Genomic DNA, 16,756 nt, shown 5'->3' with positions numbered 1-16,756 from the left:
GGAACATCTGTAATGACGTAAGCATCGATCTGTGTCGGACTGAGACCAGCAGATCTTATGTTACATCACAAATTGTAACTTTTGCTGAATCAGACTCTCTACAATTACGCTGCGTATTTGTGGTTGACGGCTTGATAAATAGGCCTCTTAGTGTCTATAAAACAATGGCAGCTGCCATGTTGTAACTTAGGTTACCATCTCTGCTTGAGACAATTGGGACAATTATAAATAGGTTATTCGAATGTGCAGCCAATGGCTGTGTGGAATATAACAGCGTTCTGCACTTCCATTTCTAACAAGAATTGAAAAGTTCACAATTTCAGAATGGAATTACAGGGAAAGGGGACAAAATAAATAATGAAAGTATATTGCAATTTTTTATTTTATATGCAATTTATCATTTGATATCACCATCTCCAAGTGTTTAATGTCCGTTTAAGTCTTGCACAAGATCTTTCTGAAGACTTAAGAGCATGCTCATTCTCACAGTCACAATGGTTAAACAGTTTAGCTAATGATGCTGCCAGAACAGATTGCCTTTTCTTTAATAAACATGAATTTTAATTAACTACTACCACTAAATTAGAAATTAAATTATGCCAGTAACACTTCATTCTCTGTAGATTGACAAGCAGTTCTCTTTTTTTTTTTCAAATCTTGTATAAACACAGAAACCAAAATGAGACTAAGGGGCCGATTTATAAAGCTCCGTATAGTGAGCTTGATGCCCCTTGTTTCCGGGGAGCCTTCTGAGGCTGCGGACAGACATTGATTGACACCCCCTGCTAGCGGACGATTTGCTTCGAATCTGCAGAGGGCGGCATTGCACCAGCAGTTCACAAGAACTGCTGGTGCAATGATAAATGCTGACAGCGTATGCTGTCTGCATTTATCGATGTGCGGTGGACATGATACACTATATCGCATCATGTCCGCTCGCACTATGATAAATATACCCCTAAAACCCAAGAATACAATGCAATTTCTTAATAAAACCACAGTTTTAACCATACCAAAATCTTTCTTTATGTAACCTATAATAATGAAACCAACAACTTTCTTTTATAAGTGTCCCTTAAAGTAACCATTAACCAAATGATCTTGCACATATGCAATGAGGTAATTTGCATATATACTGTTTCAATATGCTTTTATCCTTTTAAAGGAAACTTTCCTCAAAAGTGCAAAATGTACAGATCCATAATGTGAAAAATACTAGCACTGCAGGATGCTAAATACCACTAGGTAATTCCCAGTTTTGTATCACTGTGAATTTTCATATTCTGGTTTTATTGCCACATGGAAGATCTTTAATTTAAAAGGGTCCCATAAAGCTGTGCTTTTGTAAGACTATCTTTTCTAGTTAAACCAATACTTCCAGTTCTTTGAAATTGCTGGGGTTTGTTATGGAAACTAGGGTGTCCTTGATCAATGGAAGACTGTTGTATGTCTGAAGCCTCCATGGGGCTTTGACTGAGAGATTCTGCAGAACTGTTTGGACTGACATCAACATACTCCCTTTTAGCCCCTGCATTAGAGTCTACGTTTTTATTTCCCATCTGTACTGTCATTCTTTCATTTTTTTGGTCTCTTGATTCTTTTGATGATTTGAAATTGGACAACATTTCTTGTTTGCAGCTTGCACTGATGTCAATTTTTAAGCCAGAGTCTGTTCTGAGGAAGCATGAGTCACCCATTCTACTTTGACAAACCTCCTCCCCCTCTGAAAAACTATCCTGCTTGTAACTGGCATACAAAGGGCTCATTCTGCTTTCAAGTTGCTTAACAGGACTAGGGGCAAAGTACTGTTCAGTAAAGCTGCAAGGAGATATTCTTCCTGCATTACTGTATGAGTATGCACCAATATCTTCCACACTCAGTTGTCTCCAGCGTGTTGGAAGGTCTTCTTCTGAGAGGTGGGAGCTCCTACACTCACTATGTGATTTATGAGCACTTAATGCCTGCTGTGTATGAATTCTGGAGAAATGGAATGGTTCTTCTACATAGGAAGATGATCTTGTGAAGTTAGGGGACACTGTATCCTCTGGACTACGTTCCATGTGCTGGACAGACTTTGATTTCACAAACCTTGGACTTGCTGTATTCTCATAACCTGTAGTGGACTTTCTTTCAAAAATGTCTTCCCTGTTTCCCATATAAATAGCCTGCTGTGAGGCAGTTAAGGTGTTTGTCTGGTTATTTTCTTTTTCTTCTGAAGTAGCACTGAAGCTTGAATATGAACTGGATGTTGGCAAGGATGCTACATACTCATTGAAGGCTTCATGTGAGAAGCTTGAATGGAAACCATCTTCTACAGTGCTGTCCGTAGAGTTTTGAGATCTTAGAAATACTTCGTCTTTTACTTGGACATCAAAACTTTGGCGCCTGTCTCTTCTCCTTTCTTCAGGACAATATAGAGCTGTGTCGCTACAGTAAATATCTGACTTGAACTGCTGACGTTGACGAAGTTTATCATCATGTTCTTGACTGCCATGTTCATAATTCAGATCCCTCATAGATGCACTTGATAGATGGGATGAAAGGCTCCCGGGGTCAGGTTTTTCCAACACCTTAGCAATAACACAAGTAGGAATGCTATCAGCATATGACTTGTTACAAAGAGGGACAGACAGGGTACATCCATGCTTTTCCAAATGTTGACTTACTCTTTCCTGGAAGTCAGTTGGCAGCTGCCCAAAAAAAGAAGAAAAGTCATTGGAAAATTGCTTTTTTACCTTATATAATAAAGCATTACAACAGTGGTTTAGAACATGATGCTTTAGATTCTTTTTTACTGTGCTACAGCCTAAACTCATAACAGGTGTTGTGTTTATTTGAATGCCTCATCAAATTTAATGGTGCATATGGCTGGCAATTATTTAGTTGGCAGATACTTTGCAGCAAGTCTGCAGGTTAGAGTCAAATATATCAGTTAATAAGCAGCTACCATATTTTTAATATAATAAATGTGAAATTGTTATAATCTAAATTTGAAATTAAAATTGTCAACCCTTAAATTTGCAATAATTAGCAGTATTAAAGGGATATTCAACCGTAAGTGTTAGAATAATAGGTAGATAGATGCATTTTTTTAAAATTAATAGTTGATTAAATATTGAATAAATGCTCCTCAGATTTTAGTTTATTTAACGTAGTTTAGTTTCTATAATGAAATGGGCACATCACCATGTCGGAACTTAGGTTTTCCGTTATCTATCTCTTCTGATGAGGACAATTATGGACAGATATAAAACAGGCAATAAAGTTTCTAAACACTGAACTTTTCAAGTAATGACTCTAGGGAATATTAAAATGTAAAATAAGCTAACAGGGTTCCCAATAGCCTATGTTTGCACAGTTCAGTGTTTGGGAACTTTATTTCCTAGTTTATCTCTGTCCTTAGCTGTTCTCAAGAGAGTTTTAACATGCCAGGACACTTTACTTTATAGATACTTGGTGGAATTGGAAAGCCCACATTTTTATAGTTCAATTACAGAAAAATAAGACAAAAATAATAATGAAAGTTTGTAGCCAACTTTTTTCCTACACATGCTATAATTAAACATTTTATATTACAATATTAAACTGGTCAATGTGTCTTTAAAATGACATGAAACCCAACATTTTTATTTTGTGATTCAGAAAGAGCATGTGATTTTAAACAATTTACCAATTTAATTCAATTATCAAATTTGTTTTATTCTTTTGCTATCCGTTATTGAAATGCATACCTAGGTAGGCTCAGGAGCTTGGAGCTTGCTGTTGATTGGTGGATTGGTTCCCCAGATGTGTTTAGTTAGCTCCCAGAAGTGCATTGCTGCTCCTTCAACAAAGGATACCACAAGAATAAAGCAAATTTGACCATAGAAATAAATTGAAAAGTTGTTTAAAATCATATGCTCTTTCTAAATAATGAAAGAAAAAAAAAATGTGGGTTACGAGTCCCTTGAACTAAAATATGATTTTTGATAATATTACTCTCCTAAATTACCAAACTGAAATAAAAATTAAAAATATATAATCTCTTGAAGTAAGAAAGGGTTAAAAAGTAAAAGCATCTTAAAATAAAGTGAGAAAACAAAACAAAACCAAAGTTTAATTTAGAGTTCATATGCTCGAAAGAAAAAAAATCTCTCCAGTTCTATTTTGTTCTAATTTGGAGATTTGAAACCCTCCATTTATTAATAAACCAGCTAGCTAATCATAAGATACAAATAGAGACATTTGTCTTACTGAGAAGTTCTAGGATATAAATGAGACATAGGAAATAACATAAATTATTTAGAAAAAAAGACACCATCTGCCAGGTTATAACTGGATGACAGAATTATTTCACTTTTTTCTATGCAAAAGGGATTTTACATAGTCAGTTTCATGGTTGTAATAAAAAAGCACTAAGCCGTGTCTTATACTTAATAGAAATGACTGCAATATTATTATTCATCTGTTTAAATGGATTTTAGCTTTTATTTATTATTTTTACACTACATATGTGCATTGGCCTTTATGTCCTGCCACATCCTTACAAGGAGGAGGGACCTCTGCAGGAAGGTTTATCTTAGCCTGATGTCATAAAACTTCTACGCTGGTTACTACTAATATATATATATATATATACACATATACATACACACTAGGCAATAAGCCTGCCCAGAGGACAGTCTGTTTAAGAAAAAATATACAAACCCCCAAAGCTAAAATTACACAAAATAAAAAATGTAAAATTACAGAAAAAATAAACAAAGCTATCCAAAATAAAAAAATAAACCTAAACTAATACCCCTATAAAAAAGCCCCCCAAAAATAAAAACACCCCCTAATCTAATACTAAGCTACCAATAGCCCTTACAGCTCTTTTACCTAAACAAATTACCAATTGCCCACTAACAGTAACCACCCCCCACCCACCAAACCCCCCAAAATAAAAAACTAACTCTAAAAAAACCCTAAACTACCCATTGCCCCTAATGGGGGCATTTGTATGGGCATTGCCCTTAAAAGGGCATTTAGCTATTTTACTGCCCTTAAAAGGGCAATCAGCTCTTTTCCTGCCCATAAAACCCTAATCTAAAAAAATGCCACCCCAAAAAATAAAAAAACCTAAGACTAAGCCCCAAATAGGCACTCACCGTTCCTGAAGTCCGGCGGAGAAGTTCTTCTTCCAGGCGGCTCCATCATCTTCAATCTTCATCCGGAACGAAGGCGGCACGGAGTGGAGGTGCAGAACTGTCTTCCCCATTGTGTGGATCCTCAGCAGCCGTCCTCAACGGCGGCGGTCCTCGGCGGCATGGAGGCTCCTCTTCATCCGATGTCTGTCGTACACTGAAGATTGAATGCAAGGTACAACAATCAATTTGGGGTACCTTGCATTCCTATTGGCTGAAATTTTTAAATCTGACAATAAGATTTCAGTAGCTCTCATCCTATTGGCTGATTTCAAAATTTCACCTAATAGGAATGCAAGGTACCCCAATAAATATTGGGTACCTTGCATTCAATCTTCAGTGTGCGATGGACGATCGCATGAAGAGGAGCCTCCATGCTACCGAGGACCACCACCAATGAGAACCACCGTTAAGGACCGCCGCTGAAGATCCACGGATCGGGGAAGCCAGCTCCGCACCTACACTCCATGCCGCCTTCGCTCCGGATGAAGATAGAAGATGATGTAGCCATCAGAAAGAAGACCTTCTCCACCGGACTTCAGGAACAATGAGTACCTACAGTATTTGGGGCTTAGTGTTAGGATTTAATGGGCTGGAAAAGAGCTGATTGATTTATTTTGGGGGGGCTTTTTTATTTTCATAGGGATTAGGTTTAATTTTTTTAATTTTTGAAAATTTTGTTTATTTTTTACTGTAATTTTAGAGGTTTTTTATTTTTTTTGTAATTTTAGATTATTTTTTTTGTTATTTAATGTTAGGTTTTATTTAAGTGTAACTTAGTATTGGGGTTAATTTAGGGGGCTTAGTAATTAAATTAGTTATTTGCTTTGTGGGGGTTGGTGGTTTAGGAGTTAATAGGTTAATTAGGTTTTTTGCGATGTGGGGGATTGGCGGTTTAGGGGTTAATAGGTTAATTAGGTTTATTGCGATGTGGGGGTTTGGCAGTTTAGGGGTTAATAGGTTAATTAGGTTTATTGTGATGTGGGGCTTTGGCGGTTTAGGGGTTAATAGGTTAATTAAGTTTATTGTGATGTGGGGGTTGGCGGTTAAGGGGTTAATATTTTAATTCTGTTATTTGTGGATTGGGGATTAATTACTTTATTATTTTGCGATGTGGTGGTTTGTGGTTTTGGTGTTTGTTAATACTTTGTGAGGGAGGTTAGTTTTTTTTTTGTTATACTTCGTACGGGCAGTTACGTATTTTTTATTTATTTATTGCGGGCAGTTACGAGTTTTTTCATTATTTTGTGCGGGCGGTTGCATGTTTTTTTTTTTGTTTTTTTTTAAGACTTCAGGTTTGCCTACGCTGCATCCAGGTGGTTTCAGAAAATGGCAGGGTGGAGAAAGAATCCACCTGTGATGGATTCTTTCACCACCCTGTCATGTTCGGAATCCACCGGGATGCAGCTTTGCATTTTAAAGGCTACATAATTTTGCTGTGCTATACAAATAAGTGATAGTAATAAAGGGACATTTAACACCTCTTGATTTTTTGTAGAAAATTGCACCTTGTCCCACTCTTCTTCATAAACAAAATACACTATACATTGCACCTTCTCGTACCCTCACCTCTGACAGTGCAGGGCTCCCCAAAGCACGGCAACCTGGGCGGTTGCCCTTCTCACCCTACCCAAAGTGCAGGACTGACTTACTGACTACTGCAAAAATAATTACCTCTGATAACTTATGTGCTCTGTAGTAGCTCTTGCTGCATTGGAGAAGCTGGGAGGCCAAATTACAGTCTTTTCTATACAGTTCCTGAAATGAAAGAACAAAACATGCAGTAATTCCTGACATTCTCTATATACAATATGATATGCATCTCTTTTTTATTTTACATAATAAAGAAATCTTCACAGGCCACACCCCTTAAAAATGACATCACTTCCACTTAGTACCTTAAAGGGTCAAGGTATGTATACACTAAGGCACAATGCAGGATGGAGACTGGAAGAGCTTGCATATGTTGTTACTGTGAGCATAAAGAAAGAGATTTATCAAATTGTAAATCATGTTTTTCTTGTATGGTGACAGCACATGACACTAATTGGTATAAAATAATTTTTCAAAAATAGACTAGAATAGAAACAAAGTTATTTATATCATGACAGTTACTATATTTCTTTAAAAAAGTATATATACATACAGACAGACATGGCCAAAAGTACTGGTATGAAACTCACAGCCGGGAAAGGGCACCCATCAAACCTGAGAGAACTGGAGCAAGACGAGAGGGCCAAAAAATTTAAATTAAGATACCAAATACTTTTGTAAATGTTTACTGAGTTTAGGGAAAACTATGTGTTTTCCTAAAAAAGCGGAAAGGGTACCAATACTTTTGGCACATATCTATATGTATATATATATATAATTTAATTGTACAAAAGGTCCAGCACTCACTATACTAAATCCAAGCTGGGGTGCATCCCAGGTAGTATATAAGTTGTAAGTCCAAAGAGAGCACTCACCATTAATAAAAAGGTGTTTATTGAAATAATGCTGTAAACATTTTCGGGGAGTGAATCGCTCGTCAGACAGAAAAAATATCAAACAAGTGTACTCACCAACTAGTGCTCTATATGTGTTATGTGGATCAACCGCCGGTCCCCACGGGAGAACGCCATTCCGAAACCGGAAGTGGAAGTGACGTTGTTGCGCCGGGTTCCGGCGGCCGTCCTGGTGTGTTATTGGACAGTGCTGTGTGTAAACAATAAGTTGTCATGGTATCAAGTGATACTAAGTAATGGGGCATTGGTATGTAGGATAAACCTCTAAGTGATGCCCAATTGTAAGGAACTGTGATATTAAGTAGAAAGTGTACTAGAATTTGACATAGTGAAAATTACTGATGACAACCTGGCATTAAATAGCCTAAAGTTAAAAACAATTTTACGGAGATAGCCCAAGTAGGTAATGGGGAAGACAAAATAAATAGATAAGGTGCATACAAGCACAGTGAAAAGAAGAAAGTAAGAAAGGGAGGAAAAAGAAAGGGAGAAGAAAAAGAAAAAGAAGAAGAAAAGAGGGGGACAAAAAGCCAAATGGAAAAGGGGAACTAATTGGCATATATGCTGTTAATTAAGCCATGGCTTTTGCCCCCTCTTTTGAGGGGCATTGTTCCAAAGTAATCAGCTCTTTTACCTGTAAAAAAAAAATACAAACAACCCCCCCAACAGTAAAACCCACCACTCACACAAACAACCCCCCAAATAAAATACTATTCAATCCTCAGTCAATAGGATTTTTTGTACCTTAATTCTGATTGGCTGATAGAATTCTATCAGCCAATCGGAATCTAAGGGACGCCATCTTGGATGACGTCACTTAAAGGTACCTTCATTCGTCTTTAGTCTTCGGATGAGGATGCTTCACGTCGGATGTCATGAAGATGGACCAGCTCCGCGTCGGATGGATGAAGATAGAAGATGCCGTCTGGATGAAGACTTCAGCCCGTCTGGAGGACCACTTCGCCCGGCTTGGATGAAGACTTCTCCCGACTTTGTTGAGGACTTCAGCCCGGTTGGATGAAGACTTCTGCCGCTTCCTTGAGGATGGATGTCCAGTCTTCAGAACTGTAAGTCGATCTTCAGGGGGTTAGTGTTAGATTTTTTTAAGGGTGTATTGGATGGGTTTTATTTTTAGGTTAGGGTTTGGGCCTGCAAAAGAGCTAACTGCCATTTTAAGGGCAATGCCCATCCAAATGCCATTTTCAGGGCAATGGGGAGCTTAGGTTTTTTTAGATAGTATTTTATTTGGGGGGTTGTTTGTGTGGGTGGTGGGTTTTACAGTTGGAGGGGTTGTTTGTATTTTTTTTTACAGGTAAAAGAGCTGATTACTTTGGGGCAATGCCCCCAAAAGGCCCTTTTAAGGGCTAATGGTAGTTTAGTTTAGGCTAGGGTTTTTTATTGGGGGGGGGGGGGCTTTTTTTATTTTGATAGAGCTATTAGATTAGGTGTAATTAGTTTAAATATCTGTAATTTGTTTATTACTTTCTGTAATTTAGTGTTTTTTTTTTGTACTTTAGCTAATTTAATTTAATTTAGGTCATTGTATTTAATTTAGTAAATGTATTTAATTAAAGTGTAGTGTTAGGTGTTATTGTAACTTATGTTAGGTTTTATTTTACAGGTACTTTTGTATTTATTTTAGCTAGGTAGGTATTAAATAGTTAATAACTATTTAATAACTATTCTACCTAGTTAAAATAAATACAACTTTGCCTGTAAAATAAAAATAAACCCTAAGCTAGCTACAATGTAACTATTAGTTATATTGTAGCTAGCTTAGGCTTTATTTTATAGGTAAGTATTTAGTTTTAAATAGGAATAATTTAGGTAATGATAGGAATTTTTATTTAGATTTATTGTAAATATATTTAAGTTGAGGGTGTTAGGGTTAGGGTTAGACTTAGGTTTAGGGGTTAATAAATCTAGTATAGTGGCGGCGACGTTGGGGGCAGCATATTAGGGGTTTATAAGTGTAGGTAGGTTGCGGCGACATTGGGGCGGCAGATTAGGGGTTAATAAATATAATGTAGGTGGCGGCGATGTTGGGGGCAGCAGATTAGGGGTTCATAAATATAATGTAGGTGGCGGTGGTGTCCGGAGCGGCAGATTAGGGGTTAAAAATTTAATTTTAGTGTTTGTGATGCTGGAGGGCCTCAGTTTAGGGGTTAATAGGTAGTTTATGGGTGTTAGTGTACTTTTTAGCACTTTAATTATGAGTTTTATGTTACGGCGTTGTACCATAAAACTCTTAACTACTGACTTTTAAATGCGTTAGGACTCTTGACAGGGTAGGGTGTACCGCTCACTTTTTGGCCTCCCAGGACAGACTTGTAATACCGGCGCTATGAAAGTCCCATAGAAAAAAGACTTTACAAAGTTTACGAAAGAGTCTTGTATACCTGCAAGACTCGTAATAGCAGCGGGCGTAAAAAAAGCAGCGTTAGGACCTCTTAACGCTGCTTTTTTACCTTAACGCACAACTCGTAATCTAGCCGTATATTTGGTGCCATTAAAGAAAGTCTGCATCTTCTTCTTGATTCTCCGTCTATCATAACATTTCCTAAAATATTCTTAACATCAGTTTGGCTGTGTGTTTTCCATTGTTATTGCTTTTAGCATAAATACAAATATGATTGAAAATGAAAAAGCTAGAAATTATTATGTAATAAAATTAAAAAATAAATACAAATAATATATAGAATATCAAAAATATTTCAATTTTTAAATTGAAATTTCTTTGGAGATATGCAATCTTAGGAATCTGAAAAGTTATTGTGCTTGACAGACTGGAAAATACTTGTTTGTTTGAAGGTCCTAATTTGATATTGGATAAATGTATTACCATTCTTTTTTGATAATGATGTTTTTATTTAAAGGGACACTGAACCCAATTTTTTTCTTTCATGATTCATATAGAGCATGAAATTTTAAGCAACTTTCTAATTTACTCCTACTATCAAATCTTCTTTATTCTCTTGGTATCTTTATTTGAAATGCAAGAATGTAGGTTTAGATGCCGGCCCATTTTTGATGAACAACCTGCGTTGTCCTTGCTGATAGGTGGATACATTCTTCCACTAATAAAAAAGTGCTGTCTAGATTTCTGAACCAAGAAAAAAGATTATATGTCTTATTTTTCAAATAAAGATAGCAAGAGAACGAAGAAAAATTGATAATAGGAGTAAATTAGAAAGTTGCTTAAAATTGCGTGCTCTATCTGAAATCATGAAAGAAAAAAAATTGGGTTTAGTGTCCCTTTAAAGTGCAAGAGCATACTTAAATACACTCTTGAAACAGCTATAACTTTTACTAGAAGCATGTTCAGTGTCCCTTTAAGGATCCTACAGATAACAAAGCAAAAGCAACCCTGAGAAATATTGTTGAGGTTTATGGTTCTTTCAGAACACAAATTTCCTGTGTTAAGTATATAATTATCTTTTTTACATGAGATGAATACATGGAAAATGTATGCCTCTCAAAGACCTTTTTCTATTTAAGTGCCTTTTGCTTAGGAACAGTTCTGCTAATAAAGTTCTAATCCTACTTTTGGGGGAGAGTGTAATTTGGTTCTAATAAAAATTGTACTTTTTATACTGTTATAGATATACAAGCATCATTACTTCTATATGATATATTGTATTAGAATTAAGATATTTAATTGTATTAAATGACTCTTTTTGTTTGTTTGTTTTTGCATTTCACATACTGTCCCAACTTTTTCGGAATTGGGGTTGTGTAGATATATATATATATATATATATATATATATATATATATATATATATATATATATATATATATATATATATATAAATGTACAATAAAAATAGGGGGAAAAAAAAATCCCAAAAAGCAATATAACTGAAAAATAATGTGACAAAGCATATACAGTATAATACAAAATCAAGTCCTTCAAAGTGTCTTCTTAGTGGTTTCTCCACAAAAAAACCAAAACAATAATACTGCCATATTGTATGAGAAATATTTATTTAAAAATCCGCCAAGTTTTTACTCACACCTGATGGAGCATTATTAAGTTCTATTTTCCAAGTGTACCGTATGATTTAAAGACTCATACGCAGCCAATTCTTTGAAATGTTGAAGCCTAGCCAGATATGGGATAAGTATTTCATAATACATATAAGTAAAAATAATAACATTGTTTAAAAACAAGGGCTAACAAACAATGCTAATGAGAACCCCCTATATACCATGAGTCCCAACTGTCTATATTAGCCATTATTGTGCATACCAAATACAACTAGACCAGTTCCTCCAGGACCAATAAATGGGTCAAATAGTATGAAACAAGTGTTTCACCAGTTTCAATGGCTTTTTTAAGGATGTCTCTATCGTTCCCAACTTCAGGTATTTATGTTCCGGCCATAAGTCACTTACGGTTTCCCTATATTCCCCCATTTCCGGTATCATCACGGTTTTAGCATAATTTTGCCAACCATCCATTATCATGTTGATATCAACACACTTTGACCTCCAATATATGGACTCCAATATGCTTTTATCTGGTTCTTAATCTTAAGGTGGTATAAGTTGATATTTTAAGATAATAAGAAAATGGTCTATACATAGCATATAATCAACTACAAATGTACCCAATACATATAACATTTTTACATCATTCGAAAAATGAAACAAATTCTAACACATTTATTTGTTCATTTAGAATTTTGAAAGTTTGTTCAAGATTCTAACATTTGTTTAATGTAATAGTATTTCTAATGCTATCTTTAAATGGAATATTCAATTCAATTTTTTCTAATAATTTGATTTAAATTATTCAGTATTTGAATAAAAAAAAATTGAATTGATATATTTGTAATAGTATTTCTAATGTTCTCATTAAATGTAATATTTGAATTATGCAATATTCAAAATAGAAACATTTGAATTAAAATAATTGTATCTATTATGTATCAATTTACTAAATTACCTACCACATGAGCTATTGAACTTCTTAATAGTATTTGTTAAATAAAATGTTACATTTGAAATTTCAAATGTGGATATGCGATTATGAACATTCAAAAATGAAAGTGACATTCGAGAACCGGAAATAACATTCGATTAGCGAATTTTAATGGATTTGCATTCTTATCACCATTCAATCATGCTTGTGTGGCTGCTGGTTGGGGTCCCAGGAGGGGAGAGAACTTAATGTGGTCCTGCGCTTAAACTGTTTGTTGCAAAATGCAGTTGACTCTCCCATTTTTGCTTTTTAACATTGCTGTGTGCCTGCTGGTGAGTGCCAGGTTTTCTGTGTGTTGTGTTGATAATTTTTGTAAGTTTCCCTAAGGCCTGTCACCCAGGCAGCTCAGGGGTTAACTGCCTGGGATGCTGGGAACTGTACAGTTGTCTGTCAGTATTCAGGGCTGGGGAATTTACAGGGACTTGGGATGTGTACCCTGTCTGGTCTGAGAATGCGGTCCACACTTGTGATTTGTGTGAATATATATATATATATATATATATATATACAGTTGCAAGAAAAAGTATGTGAACCCTTTGGAATGATATGGATTTCTGCACAAATTGGTCATAAAATGTGATCTGATCATCATCTAAGTCACAACAATAGACAATCACAGTCTGCTTAAACTAATAACACACAAAGAATGAAATGTTGCCATGTTTTTATTGAACACACCATGTAAACATTCACAGTGCAGGTGGAAAAAGTATGTGAACCCCTAGACTAATGACATCTCCAAGAGCTAATTGGAGTGAGATGTCAGCCAACTGGAGTCCAATCAATGAGATGAGATTGGATGTGTTAGTTACAGCTGCCCTGTCCTATAAAAAACACACACCAGTTCTGGGTTTGCTTTTCACAAGAAGCATTGCCTGATGTGAATGATGCCTCACACAAAAGAGCTCTCAGAAGACCTACGATTAAGAATTGTTGACTTGCATAAAGCTGGAAAGGGTTATAAAAGTATCTCCAAACGCCTTGCTGTTCATCAGTCCACGGTAAGACAAATTGTCTATAAATGGAGAAAGTTCAGCACTGCTGCTACTCTCCCTAGAAGTGGCCGTCCTGTAAAGATGACTACAAGAGCACAGCGCAGACTGCTCAATGAGGTGAAGAAGAATCCTAGAGTGTCAGCTAAAGACTTACAAAAGTCACTGGCAAATGCTAACATCCCTGTTAGCGAATCTACAATACATAAAACACTAAACAAGAATGGATTTCATGGGAGGATACCACAGAGGAAGCCACTGCTGTCCAAACAAAACATTGCTGCACATTTACAGTTTGCACAAGAGCACCTGGATGTTCCACAGCAGTACTGGCAAAATATTCTGTGGACAGATGAAACCAAAGTTGAGTTGTTTGGAAGAAACACACAACACTATGTGTGGCGAAAAAGAGGCACAGCACACCAACATCAAAACCTCATCCCAACTGTGAAGTATGGTGGTGGGGGCATCATGGTTTGGAGCTGCTTTGCTGCGTCAGGGCCTGGACGGATTGCTATCATCGAAGGAAAAATGAATTCCCAAGTTTATAAAGACATTTTGCAGGAGAACTTAAGGCCATCTGTCTACCAGCTGAAGCTCAACAGAAGATAGGTGTTGCAACAGGACAATGACCCAAAGCATAGAAGTAAATCAACTACAGAATGGCTTAAACAGAAGAAAATACGCCTTCTGAAGTGACCCAGTCAGAGTCCTGACCTCAACCCGATTGAGATGCTGTGGCATGACCTCAAGAAAGCGATTCACACCAGACATCCCAAGAATATTGCTGAACTGAAACAACTCTGTAAAGAGGAATGGTCAAGAATTACTCCTGACCGTTGTGCACGTCTGATCTGCAACTACAGGTTGGTTGAAGTTATTGCTGCCAAAGGAGGTTCAACCAGTTATTAAATCCAAGGGTTCACATACTTTTTCCACCTGCACTGTGAATGTTTACATGGTGTGTTCAATAAAAACATGGCAACATTTCATTCTTTGTGTGTTATTAGTTTAAGCAGACTGTGATTGTCTATTGTTGTGACTTAGATGATGATCAGATCACATTTTATGACCAATTTGTGCAGAAATCCATATCATTCCAAAGGGTTCACATACTTTTTCTTGCAACTGTATATATATATATATATATATATATATATATATATACATATACAGTATATATATACATATACTTTAAAAAAATATATATATAAACACACAAATACATATATACAGTACCTTGCCACATTATTAGACCCATTGGTCAAAAATCGTAATTTTGGTATTGTCATGCTTTTTCTTAATAGTATTGATTGATTTTTTTTTTAGTTTTGTAACCATTTCTTTTATATATATATATATATATATATATATATATATATATATATATATATAATATCCAAAGAGGTAGAAGCACTCACGGTGACATGATCATCATTCAGCCTGCCCGGGGTGCCTTAAAATAATAATACAAGCATCCAAAGAGAAAAGCACTCACCGGGTCTTTTTTAGCAATAACAATTTTAATCTGTGACGTTTCGGGGTTGCCCCCGTCTTCAGACAACTACTTACAGGTAAATACAGTAACTCACCCTTTATAGCAAGCAGACCCGCTCCCAAGTGCAGCCCCGCCGGTGGCGTTCCGGAAGTAAGCAGCCGCGCGCAGATCCCTACGTCATCGGCTGTCATAGCAACCAGGACGCCTCCCGGCAGAGTCCCTATTACAATTAAAAAACTTAAAAATTAACTGTGCAATGATACAACATTATTTACAAAAGACAAAACAAAAAATATATACTTGGAAAAACATTCCTAAATTGTGGGCACTAGTTTCCAGGCAATAAAACCGTAAACTAACAGATAGAAAACTATCCTAATATCGCTAAGTCCATACATTACAATAGGCAATATGCAATATCTACGAAATCCTAAATTATATGAGTGACAAGCATAAGCAAATGATTACTAAACGGGGATAAATAAATCCTTACACCGTATCTTGCGAGATAAGCTAAACAAACTGATCTAAATAAAATATACTAATACCTGTCAAGACTCCAGAAACATAAAATTAAGAATAACAACCAAGCATCATTAACCATGAATCTTAGATCAAGTGTATAGACATAGAAATAAGGTAAAGCCAAAATAAAATAAAAATAAAATCACCTAAAAAACAAACAAAATCCCAAAAGCAAAGAAAAGAAAAAGAACCACCAAGTGAAAAAATAATAAAAATAACAATAAACATAAAAATAAAATTAAAAATAATAACAAAATAAAAATAAAAAATAAAAATAAATATAAAAATAAAATTAAAAAAGAAAAGAAAAAGAAAAAGAAGAGCATAGAAAAAGGAAATAAGAAGGAAGAAGAACAAGAATAAAAGAATGAAAAGAAAAAGAAGAAAAAGAAAAAAGAACCCAGAAACATGCAATTTAATCAGTATAGAGAGAGACATTTCATAGAAAGCAATGCCAATCCAGATTGATATTCAGGCCTCGTGGAGCCATGGTGCCCAAAGTAAAAATCCATTTAGATTCTCGCTGTAGTAGTATTTTTCCTCTGTCACCCCCTCTTGTAAGGGGGGGCACATGATCAATAATGATATACTTTAGATCAGCGACTGAGTGACCCTGACATCCTGGAATAATGTCGTACCTCTTGTTTATGGCAGAATTCGAAACAAGAGGTACGACATTATTCCAGGATGTCAGGGTCACCCAGTACAAAAGATACATAGATGACCTCTTCTTGGTATGGAGGGGCACAGAGGAGGATTTACTATCATGGTTTGCATGTGTCAATGAGGCTCATCCCACTATTAAGTTCAAACTGACGTACAACAGCTCGAGTGTGGATTTTCTTGACCTGAGAATCTTCAAAAAAGAAGGTCAATTGTGCACGACATTGTACAGAAAAGAAACAGACCGCAATTCTCTGTTACATGCCCATAGCTGCCACCCCCCAGCCCTCAAACGTGCTCTACCCATATCACAATTTAAGAGAACAGCAAGGAACAATACTATAGTTAGCCTTCGTGAACAACAAATGCATGTTATGGAGTCACGTTTCATTCAGAGGGGATACAACAAGCAGGATTTA

At 36.0% G+C, this 16,756-nt stretch overlaps 1 protein-coding gene across 1 annotated transcript in view; it reads right to left on the bottom strand.

Annotated features, from left to right (window-relative positions):
• Positions 1-1,310: 1,310 nt before the first annotated feature.
• The window catches only part of BEGAIN (brain enriched guanylate kinase associated), a 507,736-nt gene continuing 492,290 nt past the window's right edge, over positions 1,311-16,756 (bottom strand). The window contains exons 6-7 of the mRNA XM_053697448.1: positions 6,840-6,923; positions 1,311-2,690 (exon numbers count right to left, since the gene is read on the bottom strand). Of these exons, the coding sequence (XP_053553423.1) occupies positions 1,311-2,690; positions 6,840-6,923 (1,464 nt within the window). The remainder of the gene's footprint in view (positions 2,691-6,839; positions 6,924-16,756) is intronic.

The sequence above is a fragment of the Bombina bombina genome, chromosome 1 (genome assembly GCF_027579735.1).
Source record: "Bombina bombina isolate aBomBom1 chromosome 1, aBomBom1.pri, whole genome shotgun sequence".
Classification (NCBI taxonomy): domain Eukaryota; kingdom Metazoa; phylum Chordata; class Amphibia; order Anura; family Bombinatoridae; genus Bombina; species Bombina bombina.
The sequence above is the reverse complement of the archived record's forward strand: the minus strand, read 5'-3'. Positions and strand labels throughout refer to the sequence as shown.